General features: G+C 43.5%; 1 protein-coding gene and 1 long non-coding RNA gene across 6 annotated transcripts in view; one reads left to right on the top strand and one right to left on the bottom strand.

The window, feature by feature from the left end:
• Positions 1-373: 373 nt before the first annotated feature.
• Positions 374-22,624, bottom strand: part of LOC142097459 (hexosaminidase D-like) — a 45,974-nt gene continuing 23,723 nt past the window's right edge. For 3 of the 5 annotated variants that reach the window (XM_075179305.1, XM_075179307.1, XM_075179306.1), the window contains exons 5-14: positions 21,963-22,050; positions 16,102-16,266; positions 15,788-15,971; positions 14,639-14,710; positions 12,638-12,842; positions 11,179-11,261; positions 11,018-11,096; positions 10,743-10,841; positions 8,068-8,157; positions 4,216-5,564 (exon numbers count right to left, since the gene is read on the bottom strand). In XM_075179305.1, the coding sequence (XP_075035406.1) occupies positions 5,372-5,564; positions 8,068-8,157; positions 10,743-10,841; positions 11,018-11,096; positions 11,179-11,261; positions 12,638-12,842; positions 14,639-14,710; positions 15,788-15,971; positions 16,102-16,266; positions 21,963-22,050 (1,258 nt within the window). In that variant the 3' untranslated portion in view covers positions 4,216-5,371. Of the gene's footprint in view, positions 705-1,238; positions 1,570-4,215; positions 5,565-8,067; positions 8,158-10,742; positions 10,842-11,017; positions 11,097-11,178; positions 11,262-12,637; positions 12,843-14,638; positions 14,711-15,787; positions 15,972-16,101; positions 16,267-21,962; positions 22,051-22,624 lie in introns of those variants that run through there. The other 2 variants (XR_012678185.1, XR_012678184.1) reach the window with 2 other exon arrangements.
• LOC142097461 (uncharacterized) lies at positions 14,485-19,548 on the top strand. The gene is made up of 3 exons (XR_012678186.1): positions 14,485-14,585; positions 17,550-17,695; positions 19,474-19,548. It is a non-coding gene; the product is annotated as an uncharacterized LOC142097461 (long non-coding RNA).

The raw sequence follows: 22,624 nt of genomic DNA, 5'->3' as shown, positions 1-22,624 counted from the left end.
GTTAATCATTTGGACACTCACTATATTATATACACAGTTTTAATGAGTGAGATTACATCAGGGTTAAAGCGGAAATGTCACCTACACACCGTGGAGGAAGCCATTTTGTGGGATATTATTCATGAAAATGTATCCTAAAATTTTACTTTGTACCAGAGACATGACTAGGGTACTTCCTAGCACTGGTATCATGCCATTGTGCTTCCTAGTGAATTGATAAGCTGAATTCCAATGTATATTAGTTCCTCCTACAAAATGGCTGCCTTCCCCTCTCACCCACAGACCCCCCTCACTCCTCCCCCCTCCCTCTGTCCACCCCCCTCCCTCATGTTTGCTCACCTAACTTCTGCCCCCCACCTCCACTTTCTCTATCTCTCAGCCCCTCTCCCCAAAAGTTAATGAATGTACCTGAAACTGGAGAATGGTGGCCATTTTCTTGTAGTCCACCTCCTCCAAGTCAATAAAATGAACAGGTCTGATACAAGAAAATGTCCACATTTCTCCAGCATAGCAGATGTTGTCATAAGTAATTTGTTTGTGCTCTGCTTTGGCTCCAGGGACATTGCATAGACTCTCCCGGGAGTTCAGGAGATCGTTTTGGGAGAGTTGGCATGTATGCTTTTAAAAAGTCATTATTGGAGGACAGGTCACAGGTTACATTTTTTGTTCTCCAGGACATAGTTCCAACCCTTACTGAATATCATCTGTATAAAATAAGTACATAGAAAAAATTAATTATATTAATTACTTTCTTATTGATGCCATGTTTAAATGGTAGTATTACTGAAATAACAAATTATTAATATGCAAAAAAACAAAAACCAAGACATCATTTAAGAAAGGCAAAGCAGCCACTCCGAAAAAAAATGGTGAAGGCCTGGAGTCCGTGGGACTCCCCTTCCTCTGCCAGCCAATTACAAGCTATTTCTCCCACTGACTGCTTGTGATTGGCTGGCAGTGAAGGAGACAAGGTAATTCCATATATCATAATCAGGAAATGTTTGGGGTTTGTTTGTAAATGTGTATTTATTCCTTTTTACTCTTTTGGCACCCTACCTGTTTCTTAATTATTATTTTTATTAATAAAGGGACAGTTTTATTAGGGTACCAAGTCCGCTTCTGTGCGAAGTACTATATTTTTAATGGGAGCCGTCCGATGGAAGAGCACATTTCCTTGTGAACAGCGAGCAATGTAATAAAACGCTTCACATACAATAAAGTGACACATGTAATAACACGGGTCCCAATGTCCCCTCTCTCTATGATTTATTTAAGTCGTAAGACTAAACTGAACAGTATTTTAGGACAAAAATTTAAACCTTTATTTAATTGAAAGAGGTGATACTAAAGTGGTAGGATTTTGGTTTATCATTCACTAAATATCCCCCTAAATTGAGAGATTTTTGGTTTTAGTATTGTGGTCACATAGAAAATAGTAATTACAGTGTACTTTGTAATTATATATATAGATACGCACGTATTTAGGCTCTGCGCACTCACAACTTCCTCAAGGAGCGGATCTCAAGATATGTGCGCTGTTGAATTCGGGGGCGGGTCTGCTGTGCTCTACTACAATCCATATGTTGATTATAAAGTCATAAAAGGAACGCACAGAAAAATAAAAAAAACATTTAATTAATGTCACATGATAATAATAAAGACATTAATGATAAAACCGTTAAATAAAAAAAGGGTTGTTTTTTTTATATAAAAAAAAACACTTATTCCATGAAATACATTTATTAGAACGTTGTTGTCTACTGAACATAAAAATACATTTTAAAGTTGCTCTTGATTGCAAACACATGTTATAGCATGCATACGAGACTGTCATCACTACTAATTGGGACTTAGACTAGTCCTATAGCTGGTGCAAGAGATATGTAAAAAAACAAGTAACTTTGACATGCGTAAAGCATGTTTTGAACGTGGCTGCTTGCGCTCGAGTTTGGCGCAAACCTATTGTAGATTGACTACAATGCTCCTTCCCATCAAAATCATAGGCTGCAGTAACTGTCCTTTGCGCTCACAAGCGCAAAGGATGTAACAGGGCGTCCACGGACACTTCTGGACATGCACAGAGTGATTTTGTGAACGATACGCTCAAATCGGCAGCTACATGCCTTGATGAATCAGGCCTGTATGTCTGATTACAAGTGCAGTTTTCTTGTTTTTCATGGGTTTTTGTATTACGTCACCTCACTTTAGAAATTACGCTCTCTCTCACTCTCTGCAGCTTCCACATTAGCATGGCCTCACACTCTTATCTGACTCTCTTGTGACTTACTCTCAGATGCAGTTAGAGTATCCCTCTAAGTAGGCACCTATGCTCCCACCTCCGACTTACTCTCAGGTGCAGTTAGAGTACCCATCTGAGCAGGCACCCACACTCCCACATCCGACTCACTTGTGACTTACTCTCAGGTGCAGTTAGAGTCCCCATCTGAGCAGGTACCCACGCTCCCACCTCCGACTCACTTGTGACTTACTCTCAGGTGCAGTTAGAGTACCCCTCTGAGCAGGCACCCACGCTCCCACCTCCGACTCACTTGTGACTTACTCTCAGGTGCAGTTAGAGTCCCCATCTGAGCAGGTACCCACACTACAACCTCCGACTCACTTGTGACTTAGTCTCAGATGCAGTTAGAGTATCCCTCTAAGCAGGCACCCATGCTATAACCTCCGACTCACTTGTGACTTACTCTCAGGTGCAGTTAGAGTACCCCTCTGTGCAGGCACCCACACTACAACCTCCGACTCACTTGTGACTTACTCTCAGGTGCAGTTAGAGTCCCCATCTGAGCAGGTACCCACGCTCCCACCTCCGACTCACTTGTGACTTAGTCTCAGATGCAGTTAGAGTATCCCTCTAAGCAGGCACCCATGCTATAACCTCCGACTCACTTGTGACTTACTCTCAGGTGCAGTTAGAGTACCCCTCTGTGCAGGCACCCACACTACAACCTCCGACTCACTTGTGACTTACTCTCAGATGCAGTTAGAGTACCCCTCTGACCAGGCACCCACACTACAACCTCCGACTCTCTTGTGACTTACTCTCAGATGTAGTTAGAGTACCCCTCTGTGCAGGCACCCACGCTATAACCTCCGACTCACTTGTGACTTACTCTCAGGTGCAGTTAGAGTACCCCTCTGACCAGGCACCCACACTACAATCTCAGACTCTCTTGTGACTTACTCTCAGATGTAGTTAGAGTACCCCTCTGAGCAGGCACCCATGCTATAACCTCCGACTCACTTGTGACTTACTCTCAGGTGCAGTTAGAGTACCCATCTGAGCAGGCACCCACACTACAACCTCCGACTCACTTGTGACTTACTCTCAGATGTAGTTAGAGTACCCCTCTGAGCAGGCACCCACGCTCCCACCTCCGACTCTCTTGCAGATCATGCACCTGATCATCATCATCATTATTTATATGGCGTCAATGATTCCGTAGCGCCTGACATAGAGCTATGTATAGATCTGACATACATGAGCACAGTAATCATACAGGTACATGGGTACAGTTGAGCAGCACATGCATGGATGTTATTAAGAGTAAATCACATGGCATATAGAAACAATTTGGCAAAAGAAAAGACCGAACTTACATTCTGGGGAGGGGGGGTGAAAAAGAACAGACAATGCCTCTTCTACACACCATACTACGAGGCAGCAAGGTGGTGACTGCCCTTGCCCACAAAAGAGAAGTGGGTGTGGCTTTGTCAGTAAGTGGGCGTGGTTGCACAGATTAGGGCGTGTTTACAAAATGGGGGCCTATGTTATATGGATTGTGGCTTAATTTAGCCCAGTTTTGCCCTTGTAAATTTAGGGAGGTATTGGAACCAGATTAATAAGTAACATAGTAAGAAAAAGTAAAGTAGCAAAGACTTAAATTTGAAATCACTCTTCTGCAGCTTCCCGATTGTCATCTCCCATATGGACGAAGGACGGAGAAGGACAATGACTATACCCACTAGCATTTTAAATGCTCTTTAAATCATTGTATCATATCCATTGACGGTTTCCTTCTGTTTCATAGGGTTTTTTGTTGTTGTGTTTACTGCACTTTAATGTGTTAAAAATACAAATAAAACACCAGGTGATACCAAGATGTGTAAATTGCTATTATTTTCAAGTAATGATTCAATATCAACCATCAACGTAATGATTCAGTCCCTTTAAATAAACTGCACTTTTGTTACAAACTATTTAAATATATATATTTTTTATTTACAATAACACAATGACAATAACAATATAAAACAATCTAAACAAGAACTTATATTATTAAATTTATAAACTCTAAATCATAGGAACATACGTTTTAAGGAGCTTCTGAGTGAGGCGAGCATTGCATCGGGTAACGGGTATTTCTCAAGTGAACTAATGCCGCACAAAATTGGAGTAGCCGTATATTCCTCTGGCAGTAATTCATAGTGATAATACCATGCACCCAACTTCCTGATTTTCACAGGGGAAGTCCCTATATTGGTAACCAAAGGGGGGTGAGCTAAGTTAGGGTCCATTTTTGATCCAATTTTTCTTCTTAGCCGTATGTGTATTAGAGTAACCCTTGGTTTCCCTGCCGTAGGGGTTGGATTGCAAATTGCAGTGCAATCTAGTGGCAATTCAGATTTTGTTCCAAAAGCACCTGCCACCTACACCACAGCGGAGGCAGACATTTTGTTGGTTGAACCAATATTCACAAGAACGCAGCTTATCAATTCCCTAGTAAACGGTAACTTCATGACAAACTATTCATGAGGTACTAGTGGATTGTTCAATTGCATTTTTCATGAACGTTTTTCCAGCCTATAAAAAGCTTGGAATCCCCGGCCTCAGTTACATCACTGGTTTCTAGTGAATTGATGGGGTAAATTGTCATTGATATTGGTTCAGTCAACAAAATGGCCGATGCACTGTGTGTGACTGCTGTGCTTTAGCTGTATCTCCCATGATGCTTAGCAAATTAAATGATGTGGCAATATGTGTCTACTGAAATAGCTGCCAGGCATCATGGGAGATCTAGGACTGTAAACTTAGTGGTATAATGCACCCATAACTAGTCAGTACTGTGCCAAGCCACGGTCTCTGATTATCACAGTTAAAACATTTCACATACTCAGATATAAGGGATCCTCTTAAACACACAGTGCATATGCAGGCCTATGTCAGTAGACACATTTCCCAGAATCCCTCAAACACCCACTGACCTGCGCACCACCATAGTTTAGTTCGTGGCATCTTTGTGAAAGGCGTTGCATTGCTCTGGTCTGCAAAACGTTAACCCTTTCCCTGCACGTAATTCCGAGTGATGACCCATTTGCAGCATTCTCAAATCGCCATCCTAGCCTGGACGCCCGCTCACTTTTTCCCTATGGCCTTCGGCCGGGCGTTGAGTGCCAGGATCTCCTGGAAATCTTTTGCCATTTCTCGTAGAGAGTCCATGAGGGGATTTACATTCTCTTCCATCCATTCCTCCACTGTGTCTGGGAAGTACATGGCATCCAGCTGGGAACGGAGGGCCTGTATGTGAATCTCCCACTCTTCATTGCCTCTGGAGAGGGGCAGAAAAGGATTAGAGGTAGGGGCAGTTCAAGAACATCAATGAACCATCTTTTCCTATGTATCTATGTAAGGAAGCAGATCATAAAAAACGCTAATAACAAAAGGACATAATAACCAATACATATCTTAAGTTTCTAAAAAAAAAAATCACAAAATTAGAAATATGGACGGATATTTTTGAAAGTTTTCTGCAAAATAATAACCGTGTTCTGCATTTAACCATGAAATTCCACGCGTTTCGCCGGTGGAATTTGGCCCTATGGGTTCCCAGCACTACTCCCATGAAACCGCACAGCAGAACGACTTGTCCAGCGTCGTCCTATCTCTATCCACGACTAAATGCCCACAAAACGCAAATGTGAAAATACAGTACAGTGGAAAAGTTAAACCAGAACCTGAAGATGGCATCACTGGAACGTCGCAACCCTGCAAAATGTCCTGCACCACAACGAAACTTGGAGGGTATAGATTCAGCCTATTTTGCTAGGTGCTTAGACTACAGTACCTGGCACATATTTACATATTTAAGCTTACAATCCCATCCTATTTCGAACAAATACAGTACATATAATTATTATGTCAGAGTTCATAATCATTTCACCCATAGTTAGCGATTGGGTAATTTTTTTTTTTCGGGTGGTAAGGGGGGCTCTTGCCGTTTGGAAGATGGTGATTTTATTTTTCCATTTGAACTATGACAGATCAAGAAAGAAGAAAAGTAGATTTTTTAAAATATATTAAATAAAGTGTTAATGTGGGTTTGGTGTTTATTTATTTAAAATTAAACGTTTATTGTAAAATAGTGCCTGTATCTTGACTTTTTTTTACTCTACTACTTTTGGTATAATAGCGTGTTAGGGACGCCTGTCAGTTATACACAGCGATGGCTGGGGTGCCAGCTTTGCAATCCCAATCCTGGTAATTACCCAGCCCTTGCACCCCAAAGGGGGCAGGAGGAGTATTTCAGAGCAGGGGCACCCTGAGCTGGCCATCCTGGGACTGGTTTCTCTATCATTGGTGGACCCCCACACTCCCTGCTCTGGTAGAATCCAGCCCAAGCGCTGTACATGGTGACTGCTTTATTACGGATGGCGATTCTGTGTTCCGTATTCTATAACTTGGAGTGTAGATCATCATGTTCTCTGCTGCCCTGTGAGAAGTAGAGGACAAGACTCCAATACATGCCAGCGCACTGAGCGATGTCATACACAGCTACACACTCAAAATGAAATAAAAACGTCACTACACTCTCATGATTTATAAGCCATAAATAAGGCTAAATTAAGTCGTTCTTAGCAGGAGATCAGAAAAGTTACTTTAATTGACAGCCGTGGCACCAGATGGGCGGGACCTTGCACCTTGGTTACATTTTGCATAGTGCTCCATCTAAAGATTTTCTGCCTTTCTGCACATGGAGGGAGTCACAAGTTTAGCTTGCGGAGGCTGCGTTTAAGTGTGAAGAGGAGATCTGTACCTTAATGTGCCCTGGGTGGACCACCGAGGTGCACCGGGCAAAAAACAAAGGATGAAAAACACATTTTTAAAAACTGAACTGATTAAAATAAAAATCAGGTCAGATCGCAGCCATTTGCTGTCAATTAAGATATATTTCACATAGACTTCCATTACATACATTTTTTATTTACAGACTTTCACCTCCCACACCTTAACCCATACCTCTGCATTAACCCATACCCCTGCATTACCCCCTACCCCTGCATTAACCCATACCCCTGCATTACCCCATACCCCTGCATTACCCCATACCCCTGCATTAACCCATATCCCTGCATTACCCCATACCCCTGCATTACCCCATACCCCTGCATTACCCCATACCCCTGCATTAACCAATACCCCTGCATTACCCCATACCCCTGCATTAACCCATACCCCTGCATTAACCCATACCCCTGCATTAACCCATACCCCTGCATTACCCCATACCCCTGCATTAACCCATACCCCTGCATTACCCCATACCCCTGCATTAACCCATACCCCTGCATTACCCCATACCCCTGCATTAACCCATACCCCTGCATTACCCCATACCCCTGCATTACCCCATACCCCTGCATTACCCCATACCCCTGCATTAACCCATACCCCTGCATTAACCCATACCCCTGCATTAACCCATACCCCTGCATTACCCCATACCCCTGCATTAACCCATACCCCTGCATTACCCCATACCCCTGCATTACCCCATACCCCTGCATTACCCCATACCCCTGCATTACCCCATACCCCTGCATTAACCCATACCCCTGCATTACCCCATACCCCTGCATTACCCCATACCCCTGCATTAACCCATACCCCTGCATTACCCCATACCCTTGCATTAACCCATACCCCTGCATTACCCCATACCCCTGCATTAACCCATACCCCTGCATTAACCCATACCCCTGCATTAACCCATACCCCTGCAGCCCAGCACCGTGACACATTGGTTTGGGATTACTGTGTTAGTTGATACTCACTTTAATACTTTGTCGCTGAAAATCTCCATTTTATTCGGATTCCCAAACTTGTGCTTCCTATGATAACGTGAGAACCAGCCGCCAATGTCACTGTGCAAAAAGAAAAAAATAATTATTGAATCAAACATACAGTACACAACATATGTCCAACGCTGGAAACAGAAAAGTGTATTCCACAGTCACATGGTTAGGACAGCGGGGTTGGTGCACAGTCACATGGTCAGGATAGTGGCGCTGGTGCACAGTCACATGGTCAGGATAGTGGAGCTGGTGCACAGTCACATGGTCAGGATAGTGGCGCTGGTGCACAGTCACATGGTCAGGACTGCAGGGCTGGTGCACAGTCACATGGTCAGGATAGTGGCGCTGGTGCACAGTCACATGGTCAGGATAGTGGTGCTGGTGCACAGTCACATGGTCATGATAGTGGCGCTGGTGCAGTGTCACATGGTCAGGATAGTGGGGATGGTGCACAGTCACATGGTCAAGATAGTGGGGATGGTGCACAGTCACATGGTCAAGATAGGGGCGCTGGTGCACAGTCACATGGTCAGGATAGCGGCGCTGGTGCACAGTCACATGGTCAGGATAGCGGAGCTGGTGCACAGTCACATGGTCAGGATAGCGGAGCTGGTGCACAGTCACATGGTCAGGATAGCGGAGCTGGTGCACAGTCACATGGTCAGGATAGCGGAGCTGGTGCACAGTCACATGGTCAGGACAGCAGGGCTGGTGCACAGTCACAAGGTCAGGACAGCAGGGCTGGTGCACAATCACAAGGTCAGAACTGCAGGGCTGGTGCACAATCACAAGGTCAGGACTGCAGGGCTGGTGCACAATCACAAGGTCAGGACTGCAGGGCTGGTGCACAATCACAAGGCCAGGACTGTAGGGCTGGTGCACAGTCACATGGTCAGGACTGCAGGGCTGGTGCACAATCACAAGGTCAGGACTGCAGGGCTGGTGCACAATCACAAGGTCAGGACTGCAGGGCTGGTGCACAATCACAAGGTCAGGACTGCAGGGCTGGTGCACAATCACATGGTCAGGATAGTGGCGCTGGTGCACAGTCACAAGGTCAGGACTGCAGGGCTGGTGCACAGTCACATGGTCAGAACAGCAGGGCTGGTGCACAGTCACATGGTCAGGACAGCAGGGCTGGTGCACAGTCACATGGTCAGGACAGCAGGGCTGGTGCACAGTCACATGGTCAGGATAGTGGCGCTGGTGCACAGTCACATGGTCAGGACTGCAGGGCTGGTGCACAGTCACATGGTCAGGACAGCAGGGCTGGTGCACAGTCACATGGTCAGGACTGCAGGGCTGGTGCAAAGTCACATGGTCAGGACTGCAGGGCTGGTGAACAGTCACATGGTCAGGACTGCAGGGCTGGTGAACAGTTACATGGTCAGGACTGCAGGGCTGGTGCACAGTCACATGGTCAGGACAGCAGGGCTGGTGCACAGTCACATGGTCAGGACAGCAGGGCTGGTGCACAGTCACATGGTCAGGACAGCAGGGCTGGTGCACAGTCACATGGTCAGGATAGAGGCGCTGGTGCACAGTCACATGGTCAGGACAGCAGGGCTGGTGCACAGTCACATGGTCAGGACAGCAGGGCTGGTGCACAGTCACATGGTCAGGACAGCAGGGCTGGTGCACAGTCACATGGTCAGGACTGCAGGGCTGGTGCACAGTCACATGGTCAGGACTGCAGGGCTGGTGCACAGTCACATGGTCAGGACTGCAGGGCTGGTGCACAGTCACATGGTCAGGACAGCAGGGCTGGTGCACAGTCACATGGTCAGGACAGCAGGGCTGGTGCACAGTCACATGGTCAGGACAGCAGGGCTGGTGCACAGTCACATGGTCAGGACAGCAGGGCTGGTGCACAGTCACATGGTCAGGACAGCAGGGCTGGTGCACAGTCACATGGTCAGGACAGCAGGGCTGGTGCACAGTCACATGGTCAGGACAGCAGGGCTGGTGCACAGTCACATGGTCAGGACAGCAGGGCTGGTGCACAGTCACATGGTCAGGATAGTGGCGCTGGTGCACAGTCACATGGTCAGGACTGCAGGGCTGGTGCACAGTCACATGGTCAGGACAGCAGGGCTGGTGCACAGTCACATGGTCAGGACAGCAGGGCTGGTGCACAGTCACAAGGTCAGGACAGCAGGGCTGGTGCACAATCACAAGGTCAGGACAGCAGGGCTGGTGCACAATCACAAGGTCAGGACTGCAGGGCTGGTGCACAATCACAAGGTCAGGACAGCAGGGCTGGTGCACAATCACAAGGTCAGGACTGCAGGGCTGGTGCACAGTCACAAGGCCAGGACTGTAGGGCTGGTGCACAGTCACATGGTCAGGATAGTGGCGCTGGTGCACAGTCACATGGTCAGGACAGCAGGGCTGGTGCACAGTCACATGGTCAGGACAGCAGGGCTGGTGCACAGTCACATGGTCAGGACAGCAGGGCTGGTGCACAGTCACATGGTCAGGACAGCAGGGCTGGTGCACAGTCACATGATCAGGACAGCAGGGCTGGTGCACAGTCACATGGTCAGGACAGCAGGGCTGGTGCACAGTCACATGGTCAGGACAGCAGGGCTGGTGCACAGTCACATGGTCAGGACAGCAGGGCTGGTGCACATAGTTATTTGCCTCTTACTCACCTATCCTGCATGATGTTATGCACCTTCTGATTCAATTCGTTGTGGACTTTTTTCACCATGTTGTAAATTTCGGCTCCTGGAAAAGCACCAGTCCCCTCACTAACAGAAACAGAGCAGCATGGAATTAGGTCTCTATATACACTTCTGCATGACGGCGTGAAGTGACACTTGTGTCTCTCTCCGAACCCTGCAGTCATTAATTATCTCATTACATGCAACATGCAGCTACACTGCCAACAAGAACGTTACAGATGAATAACATGGAACTTAATTACCAAATGTTTTTCTCCACATTGATGCTGCTGAACCCCAGTATGTGAGCGGTCTCCTTCTTGGATTTCTCAGTGAATTGCCCTGTGCAGGAGAGGGGAGGTGAGAAGCTGTCCGGGAGAGTACAGAACCTCCGTGGCATCGGGTGCACCGCGGATACACTTACCATACTTGAGAGTTTGCAGACACACAGCCAGGGACGGGATACCTACTGGCAGCAGCTCACAGAGAGCAGAGTAATGGTCGTACCTGCAGGAAGAGGCGAGCAGCAATGACAACACAAGCCTACAGTACGAAAGAAGTAGATATAGATCCAGGAGTCCTGGACCAGGACACAACTACCCAGATTGCTGTAGCCCAGAGCGCAGTGCAGGTAAATTACATGATTGGTGTAACGGGGATCCCTTATACCAGACATAGCTTAAGGCTTTTCAGCTGTTGTAGAACTACAAGTACCAACATGCCCTGCCAGCCTCTTGTCTCTCTGCCCTAGACCATTATGAATAACGTATCAATAAGCTATTCCTGTCCTGTACTTCCGCTAGTTTACTGAATATTAGGCAAGTACAGATTAAATGGCATAATTAAAAATATTTAAGAAAATGTACAAACATATATCATTATTTCCCAGTCTCCCTCTGCAGGCTCCAGAGACTAATGTAACAGCAACCCTCTGCTGCCCTCTGGCTGTGGTTGTTTATATTTCAGCAGTGTCAGGATAAACATACAGTAGGTGTTAGGTCCTTTAGTTATTATTACAGCTGCAGCATCGTACAATGGGGATATAGGGCCAGGGACTGGCTGGCAAACATTACCCCGGGGGGCAGGGGGCCTGGGGGTGAAACTCGGCTCAGCCCAAGGTAGCCCACAATGGGAAAGGCCTGGTGGGCAAATGACCCCCAGTCCATGAATATGGCATAGTACAGGCCTGGCCAACCTTAGGCTCTCTAGTGGTGAAACTACAAGCCCCAGTATGCTATGCAAGACGATCACTGGCAAGGTATGCTGGGACTTGTAGTTTCACAACACCTGGAGAGCCACAGGTTGAATGGATGGCCCTGTAACACAGGACAGCACGTGCCTCCAAAGACCCGTCAGCCTGGCCACATCCTAACTGACTTGTCCGCCACTGCTGTAAATGTACCTACAATTCAGGCATCCGTGTTATTCCTGCAGTGTGTAGGATGGAGCATGTCGTGATGTGGTCAGTGTGACTCAAATGTAAGGTCCAGTTGTCTGCAGTTATTACTGATGACATGAATGAGGTGTCAGGTAAGTGTAAAAGAGAAATCTGGGCAGGAGTAACTTTGCACAGTTCAAGCTGGAATAGTAATAGCGGTAGCACTAATCATTAAGAAATGACATGTGCTGCTGTAGACCTGGAGGTTCAATAATCCTAGAAACAGGATGTCCCCTAATGATTGGTGTAGTGCCAGCATCTCTCCTCTAAGTAAGAATTTTAGAATCAGATAAAGAGGTCTCATTCACTGATCTGCAGATAGGCACACAGCCATTGTTACTCTGCTAAAACCATTCATTTTGTGCTGATGAAGACTGAGCCTCATCCTATACAGCGCTACCCTCCCCTGTAATAACACATAACGTCACCTTTCTCCACCTCTCACCTCTGCCACCCAGTCAGCGCCATGCCACTGTAGTGGATTTTGGGAAACTTTTTCATCCCGTCGATGACCTTCTTCCACTGCTCGTGGTTCTTCATGTGTAGATTTATAGGGGTCCACATCTGGGTAGGGCTCGAAGCCCCTTTGAAAGCACTGGCGAACCAGATTTTTGAAAATCCACTTTTCTCATATTTAGAAATGAACAAGTCTGAGAAGGGAAGACAATACATCGAGCAATTAAATATTTTCATTTTATAATGTTTAATAATAATTTCATAATACAATAAATATATTTCACTATTTTTTTTTAAATGCCCTACTCAGCATATTAGATGGAGATGAGATTCCAGGAGACGTGCTGCTCTCTACCCATGTACTGCACCACTGGAAACAGATATTAAATGTCATTTATGAGCCAGAGAAATGCTGAGGCTCTGCACATTTTCCTGGGCCGTCTATTAATCCACGATGTGAATACACAGATGAATGCTCCTATTCATCTTCCTGATGTTCTCTGTGCAGCCGCTTTACACAATCATTTGCAGGACCGAGGACCGGCACCGAAACGCAAAAGTACTGCACACTATCAGACCGGGACTACCACCCTCACTAACAAATTTACCCCATTTCTTCTAAAAAAAAAACTAGCTTGTTGGGGCCTTTCATCCCTTTATGACTAGGCAGATTTTCACATTTTCATGAATTGCCCATTTAACATGGAATAACAATTTTATTTATTTATATACATAGTGATTATTATATTTATTATTCATATTAGATAGGGCTTCCTTTTAGTTTGAAGAGTGGAATAAATAATAATAATATATTTTTTTTTTATGGCATTGTATAAATAAAAATGGTAAAAAATAAATAAATATGAAAACATTTTCACTTTTCTGTAATTCTTACACTACTTAAGAAGTTAGAGACCGGCAATTATTACCCCAAAATGTAATCAGCTCATTCTCCTGAGTGTAGCGATATCTGGTATGTGTACATTGGGTCTTGTTATAGGGTCAAGGGCAGGGTCTGCATTTTCATGCTTTTTCAATCCTTAAGGTGAAGTTAAACGCGCTCATGTCTGCATGAAACACATTAATGTCACAAACATTGACTGAGTTTATAGAGCTCGGGTCAGGTTCAAGAGGAGAATAATTTGTTAAATTTATGCTTTCTATTATTTTCTATTATCTTTTTTGTTATTTTCTTTATTCCTTTACTTTTACATTATATGAGGTCAACCCTTCAGAGGTGATGGGGAGGTTCATTTCTGGTGAACTTTCGATTGTTTTCTCTATGGGACTTCCAATTTACAAGTGGACTTTGTTTAATTCACCAAGGGACTTTGGCATTTAGAGAGTTCCCCATGGAGTATATCCCTTTGGATACCTTTCAATGATTTTTTATTCTTATTCTTAATTTTATATGCTATTTTAGCTTTGTATCTGACGGTTTTATCCTGTGTGCACAATACTGTTGTTGGTTTATACATTGGCTTTCATGCTTCTATAAAAAGGCATATTCCCATGTGTCACAGGCCAGCACCTGATCACTGCCACGCATGAGGACATTGCACGTATGAGGACATTATGAAACCACATTTGATGTGAAAATCAGGTTGTTTTGTGGGGTTGCATAAGCTCCCTGGACGTCAGCTAAACCACCTCCATAAATGTGCTGCCCCCCCCCCTGAAGTGAAACACAATATTTTATAAATAAAAACAACTAGTTTTTACATTTAGTTGCAGAATCCTGTGCATTTCAGTTAATTAAACTTTGCATCCCTACAGTTGCCTTCATCTTGGAGCACTAAACTACACAGCTCCCTCCTCAGGAGTCTGGCAGGAGTCTCTGAACATTCCGGGACAGTAATATCTATACACATACTGGTCATATGGGCTCGGCTGCAGAAGATAGTCACAAGACATCGCAAACAAGGAAGAAACGGCAGGTGATGCCGTTTCTATGGAAACAAAAATTTGACCAATCAGTGAGATGTCTTACCGATTTGTTTGAAATTAAAATTTGAATTGTACAGCCACAGAACGGGTGATATGTGCTGCTGGATCCCGGAGGCTGCAAGAAAACACACAGAATCATATATAGAGCATTATGACACCTTTAACACTAATCAATAATAGTACAGGGAAAATAAACTTCTTTACAAAGGAGCACTGAATTTCATGTATAAATACTAAACCCAGGCTCAGGCAACTGGCTTCACGCCAGCTGTGGTAAAACTACAAGTTTCAGCATGCCTTGCCCGCCAGAGGAGGACAGGGAATGCTGGCATTTGTTTCATAAAAAAGGGGAAACTTGTGATGATCTGATTGGCTACAGGTTGTGCTATCCCCGCCCATTTTAAAACAGGACGTGCGGAAGTGCAGGGGTTGATAAAAGTACGCCCATGTACATGCTACACAAGTGTGCAATATAACTAGTACCGCCACCATGAAATAATTAGTGTTGCCCCGTCATAATTAATTATTCCCCCTGTTAGCCAAATAATACTGCCACCTTAAATTCCTTAAAAATTATATTCCTGCTTAATTTCATTATAAGTTACTTCTGCCCCCTTAATCAATAAATAATGGTTACCTTATAATTGATAAGTTAATGGTGCCTCCTAAAATGTTAATAATGACAAGACGGCTCAAGCAGTAGCTGTGTGAGCTCTCCAGCCTATCAAAAGCAAGTGTAAAAACACTTGCCTTTTTGTCTGGAGATTTTGACTAAACCGCCGGTGGTTTAGGCCTTTTGAAATCACCACACATCGTCGGCGGAGTGAGTTTTGACCCTCCAAACCGCTGGATAATAGATCTGGCAGGTTTGGAGTTGAAATTTGCCGGCAATGTGCTGCGGTTTCAAAACCCCCAACAGAAACACAGCTCAATACATTTCCCCATAGGTATCTTGGAGAATATTTGAACAATAGACACAAGAGTTAACAAACCTGGTAAAGAAAGTAGGTATTATAGAAGTATGACAGTACAACAGATCATGAATAGCAGCAGGATAAGACATGAGGCGACCATAATAGGACAAATATCCCAGTTAGACTGGATCAAAAATATATTGGCAAGTCTAAGTTCTATACCAAATGGTGAATAATTTACTTCTTACAAAGAGAACTACAAACAAATGATGTCTCACCCTGGATGCTCTCTGTGCTGAGTTTTCTGAGCATATCATCCCACATAAGCTGGTCTTTATCAGGGTACCGAGTGTGTAAGAAGCCGACCACATTCTTTAAGTGACCAAGGAACATTTTGCCCAGATCTCCTTTGTTACTGTTCAGCCAGGACTTGGAATCTTGCCCATCTCCCAGATGGTAAACCTACAATTTGAGGTACTATTAAGAGAAAGCATCAAGCCATTATTACAGAGGGTCAATAAGCTAAAGACAGATTAGGATAACTCGGAGCGACGAGTGCCGGCGAATATGACCTTAGTTATCGTGTCCTCACCTCATCGGACCCGATGTGGACCCAGCTACTCGTTGGGTGCTTCTCTAGAATCTGCGTCAGGATCAGTTTCAGAAGTGGTAGGGTCTCTGCGGAGTGAGGGTTCAGGCTGTTGGGGTAACGGTCCACCTCCCTCAAGCTTCTGTACTTGTCGTGCTTTAGAACATACTGAGGAGAGAGAAGCTTTGATCATGGATAATATCCCATAGTCTACCACAAACACTACTCAAAAGGTTTAAATGACTGGAAACTGGTCAACACTGGTGACGTTAGACCCAGGGGGAAAGCAGAAATAAGTTGGCCATTGTACACCTACGTGGCTATAGTAAGGCTATGACAAAGTAAAGGTAGATAATTTGATGGTCTGGCAGTTATGTCCTCCTGTAGGATATTGGTGAACATTTCTTCTCCTGTAGCCAGTAAACATAAGTGCTGACCATTCTGAGCTCTCTATGTTCAGCACTGAAGGAACGTCATTCGTATCTCAGTACTGGACCTCATCTTTAAAAACCAAGAGTGGCCTTGGGGGAATTTGCTCTCTAACCCCATCGACAGCCCTCCCCTTATTCATACACTTCCATATTTTGGGGCATGCTTGTCAATGCATCAATAGCACATCTAGAATATAAGTGTTTTGTTTTGTTTTTTTTATAATAATTCTTCATTTATCATAGAAATCAATGTACTTTTCATGTGTTCAAAAACTTAATGGTATGAATAAGCCCATAGCTTTCTCAGCATCTTGATTTACTATCCTAAATCTGTAGAACACAAATGACAGAAGTGTAATGGTATCCTTGCAGTGTTCAATTAATCCTGCATTGGCAAACTGTTTAAAAGATGCAGATGGTCCGTTTTGAAAGTAATAATAGTTTTGAACAGTTACCAACAGACATTTATAAAGACCAAGGGGTAGTTTTATTAAACCTTAGAAAAATGAAAAGTAGAGATGTTGCCCATAACAACCCATTAGATTCTAGCTCTCATGTTCTAGAATGTACTACATAAATGATAGTGAGAATCTGATTGGTTGCTATGGGCAACACCTCTACATTTCCTTTTTAGAAGGTTTGATAAATTTACCAAATCACCAGTAGATGGGTGATTTCTGGTGGCAAAAGGGGGGAGTATTTTGTTGTAAATTAGAATGGACTCTAGTTATCAATGCGGGGAGAGGCAAAACTTACATTTATACAATTAAAAAAAACCAAAACACATTTATTTAATGACTGACACTTACAGAAATGACATGCTTCTGACATGGTGATGTGGTATTTATGTTTACAAAAAGCAGTTTAGTAAGGCTGGGTACACACTGCAAGTTTCCCGCTCGATTATTGGGCCAATCACACGATAAATTACCATTCGGCACGATATCACATTAGTGTGTACACTGCAAAGATGAATGATTATCGTTCCAAATTTCATCGTATCGTTTAATTTGATTTTAGAAAACGGACTAAAAATCTCTAAGTGAGGGAACGATATCAGGTAAATTCTGAAGTGAGTATGCACTCACGACCAACAGTGTACACAAATCTCCATGGAGTTTACAGAGTCATGATGGTTATAACAGATGAAGAGCACAGATCTGAAGGTAAATCTTGTTAAACTTGTATAGTGTGTCCCCAGGAATCGGCTGCTGATCTGGACTTTCAGTCGTTGGGAAAATTGCAAACAGTATCATAGCGGGAGAAATTTTTTTTTAGTGTGTACCCAGCCTAAGTTTGGGATCTCAAGTATGGAAGGCATTTAACAATGTGAGGATCACCAGAGCTTACTAATCTACTCTGCAGAGGGGAAGTGGGCTAATGTAGAGCAAAAAGTGGAATTATGTTCGAATTCTATAATCATGACAAAGGAATTACCAATGACTCTACTTTCATAAATGTCCTCTGTTGTGTTTGTCTAGTGCATGGAGGGCCAACGTCCATAAAATGAATGTAGAAAATGGTCTTATATAGAGAGTAAGTTGAGTACAGGAAGGGCGTGTGTAAACACGACTGAATTAGACTTGGACGCATCCCCAGAATTCCCTTGAGGAGGCGTATCTCTTGCGGGTGCTGGGAGGACAGTGCAATGATACCCAATGATGGTGACAACGTCTGTGAGCCGCACTGCTTAGCCACTTCTGATTGGCCGATTACATATTGACCTCTCTAGCTGATCGTATTTAATTAATTAGCGTCGCAGCTATAGTATATCAAGTCATGGCCATCTATTAGAAATTATATGTCATTTCCATTTGGACTACTCGAGAAAGAAGATTCCCAATTATTTTTTAATGGGGTAAACAAACGATCTGGAGGTGTTTGTGTATGATCACATTTTATATGGAAAATGAGACTTTCACATATATTAATACTTCTCCAGACATTAACCTCCTTTGTATATCTGATATTGATTTACATTATTATCTTGTATATAAATAGGGTAAGTCGCAGTTACAAACATACACTGTCATGTTACAGTTAAATGTACTCACACTTGCCTGGCTTAAGTACTACCGTTTTTGAGCTAGACAGCTTGAGATTCGTTAGACTCAACATACACGCGTATGTACGCTTTTTTTTGTGTACATCTTTGCCTTTGTTCAGAGCTCAAATGCTCCCCAATTCTAAATAAGCCCCAATAGCTATACAATATTTCATAGATCCCTGATAATTAATGGAGGATTTAGCGCAAGTGTATATTATCTCAAAAACACTTAATATCTGCTTTTGCCTTTTAGCAGTTAAAGCTTTTAAAAACATTGTACTATATTAAGTCGATGTGGTTTATTGACCCAAGAAAGCACCATTCGGACAGTAGAGGCTAAACATAATTTGCCATGGTCAAGAAACCATGAGAAAAAGAATCACCGGCAATTAGTAGGTAAAATAGCGTGACCAAAACAACTCCTTATACACAAGATAATAATGGAGAACACTGCCAAACAGTGAAAATATTTTAAAATAGTTTTGGTGGACATCTCTATAAAGGTGACTGCTTGAAAGTTGTTCATACTCGAAAGGCAGGTACACAATGAGTGTTTTTATAAAAACAGTTCCTTTGCTTATACATTAAACAGACTGAGGGCTAGATTTACTAAACTGTGGGTTTGAAAAAGTGGAGATGTTGCCTATAGCAACCAATCAGATTCTAGTTATCATGTATTTAGTGCACTCTGAAAAAGTGGAGGTTGTTGCCTATAGCGACCAATCAGATTCTAGATATCATTTTGTAGAGTGCACTAAATACATGATATCTAGAATCTGATTGGTCGCTATAGGCAACAACCTCCACTTTTTCAAACAGTTTAGTAACTATACCCCTGAATCTTTATCACATGCAATTTGTTTGATATTAATTAAATTTCAGTGATTTTTTTCTTAGGAAAAGAATCAATTGACGGCGTTGTGGTGTGCAGACATTGTGCCGTGCGCATTGTCGGCAATTATGGTAGAAATTTCTACTTTTTCCTTGCATTAGAGGAAATTTCTGTCAAATCTCCGCCTCAAGGTGTCTCGCTGACGATCCGGAAACAGTTTGCGGCTAATTGAATCCCTCCCCACAGAGTCACACAATCTTTGTACTTCAGGGAGATGTCATACAGGAAACAATCTGAAATACCGGAGATGGTTGTTGGACCTGCTTTATAAAAGAGGTATTTCAATATGCAGATAGCTTTTAATTATTACACCAAATAGTTACTGGGAACGTTTACACGTAAACTTATGCGTGAGTTTTAGTCACTGTCACATCCAAGAGATAAGGTCGTCAATACAGAGTAAGTCATTTTCCTACACACAAGACTGTGCTGAAATATTCTGTGCTGCTGTGAAAATGTGGATAATCTAATTGGCTACAGGTTGTGAGGATTTCAAGCATGAATTCATAGAGGTGAGCAGCAGTTGTCAACAAAAGAAAATGTTTTAGTGGTTCACGAGTGACATTGTCCAACGTTTTTATATTCTTCTATTTGCATTCGGTAAGCAAATAAACATTCATGTCTTCTAACAAATATGTTACAATCTGCACATAAACTGCTCTTACATGCTTTATGGTCTAAGGGAAACGAACCCTTCCCTAAAAATAGGTTATATGTTAATTCCCAGCATGCAGCACTTCTCAGATATCTATAGACCGGCGGTTGCTCCATCCGCTGGAACTGATTTAATCATTGACAGCTCTACAACAGCAATAATGAGAACACAACTACAGAATGGAATCTTTCGTGACTTCAGTCAAGCGTGAAGGGAACAATATTGCAGATGATTGTATCACAGCAGCTATTACATACAATAATAAAATCATATTAGTTTACTACTGTTTTTCAGGGGCGGTTCTTAATTAACTATGATGGGAAAGCATAGGCTACAACCTGTATCTCTCCCTTGGTTACTAAACAACAACCCCTGTCTGGCAGAGCCTGCTGTGAGTCGGCGTTAAACATACATTGGAGAGCACACGTTGCTTTTACTGTGTCCCAATCTTTAAAAGATTCCAATGTTATAAATTACGGTGTGAAGATTACATAAATTACTGGGTGTCTTCTCTAAAGTGTGCAAATAATGGTTAAGGAGTTTTGAAGAAAAATGCTCATCAGATCCTCCCTTCGATAGATATTAACATACAAAACACAGAGAATATGACTAGTGCGTGAGAAGTGTATTCAGTATATAGAATATGAATCATATCATCATCATCATTTATTTATATAGCGCCACTGATTCCGCAGCGCTGTACAGAGAACCCATTCACATCAGTCCCTGCCCCATTGGAGCTTACAGTCTAAATTCCCTAATATACACAGAGAGAGAGAGAGACTACGGTAAATTTTGATAGCAGCCAATTAACCTACTAGTATGTTATATTAAACGTCATTGTCTATTCCAACAATGCCCACCTTTTCACGTGTCCCCATGCCAGACTGCTGATTAAACCACAATAGGCCATAGAGGGACAGATGTTTTCCCTCCTGAATCTCCTCTTCCCTATTTTTGTAGAACCGCGGGTATCCTACCACACCTGAGCTCTCACTACCCATCAGAGACCTATGTAACCAGCTCCGTGCAGGGGTTTGCCATAGTTTTTCTCGTTTCCACTTTCAGAAATGTCTTCCAATACCGTCCCACACTGCTCTAGTGAAAGTTAAAAATTCAAATTGTTCTACTCTTAAAAAAACAATCTGCACGATCTCCACAGGACGAGCTGCAGCGGTTTGGATAACTAGTTTGGTGACAAACCAAATCGGACCCAAATCTTGTGGGTCCATAAACGACCGGCAATCTTAATCAACTGATCAGAAGTCAATCGACAACGTCGGACACTGCAGTTGAATGGTGACTGAGTTCTGACAGTGTGTGAACAATTATTGAGCTTCATTTTATCTGGTCTGGCGAAAACACAGACCTTGGTTCTCGGCACTCAGACAACAACCAGATCTGCCCAGTCAGCTGTTCATAATCTCTTCTGTCGGGTGACTTCAAGCCATTGTTCCAGCTATAAGTATAGTGTATGGCTTTAATCAGTTTCAGGTGTGCCAAAAAGGTCAAAGGACTAACAAAGTACCTAGAAAACATTCTAAAAAACAAAAGAGAAGGTGTTGCCCAAAGCAACCAATCAGATTCTAACTATCATTTATCTACTACATTCTAGAATATGATAGCTAGAATCTGATTGGTTGCTATGGGCAATGTCTCCTCTTTTCCTTTTTAGAAGGTTTTGAGTCTGAGTGGCTGCCTGAACTTCTCTCCCGTAGTTTCAAACAAAGAAAGAGCACAAAAATGTCTTCACCCATGTTATGTTTTCCACAGTAAATTGGATTTCAGGTAAAACACTCATTGAGAAAGTGGGACAACCGATAAGATTCTAAGACTTACCTCCATGTGTCCAAACGTCTGTACTAGTGGCACCACTTCCAGCTTATTTATTTCGGCAAGGTGTAAGATCTTCGCAATGTCAGCTTCGCTGAAAGCGAGAGAGAGATGTTAGGAACAGATACAAGTTCCCATACCTGACAAGCACCAGCGAACATAATACATTCAGTCCTAGTAAGTGGAAACAGACAGAAATGGAGTTCCAGGATAAAATTGTTTGCAGATAAGGATTTTCCTACATATCCAACTTCATTTCCCTCCACCTCCCTCCACTCGGCCAATGACCATTGCTTTACCTCCCCTCCGTTTGCCACCTCCAAGGTCCCTACGCTGCTCCCCATCTCAGGAACGCGGCCCCTCGCTCTATTAGACTCTTCCACAGCCTCCAATATTTCAAACGCTCCCTCAAAACTCACCTGTTCACCAAAGAATCTGCTTAACACCTTCATACCTACCCCTCCTCCTTCCCTTATGTCACCCACTCGTTCTTGCATTCCAACCCAAAGCTTTCTCCAGCAGGGCTCTCCTTCCTCTTGTTGCCCCCCTCCACCCCCATCTTCCCAACACCTTCCGCTATCCTTGCCATCGCTGTAATTGGCTGCGAGTTGTCTTTGTAATATGACTTGCTTTTCGCTGTCTTGTATTACTTCTATTCTAATTGTTTT

The sequence above is a fragment of the Mixophyes fleayi genome, chromosome 7, assembly GCF_038048845.1.
Source record: "Mixophyes fleayi isolate aMixFle1 chromosome 7, aMixFle1.hap1, whole genome shotgun sequence".
NCBI classification, from domain to species: Eukaryota; Metazoa; Chordata; class Amphibia; order Anura; family Limnodynastidae; genus Mixophyes; species Mixophyes fleayi.
Note: the sequence above shows the minus strand (reverse complement) of the source record. Positions and strands in the feature narration are given on the sequence as shown.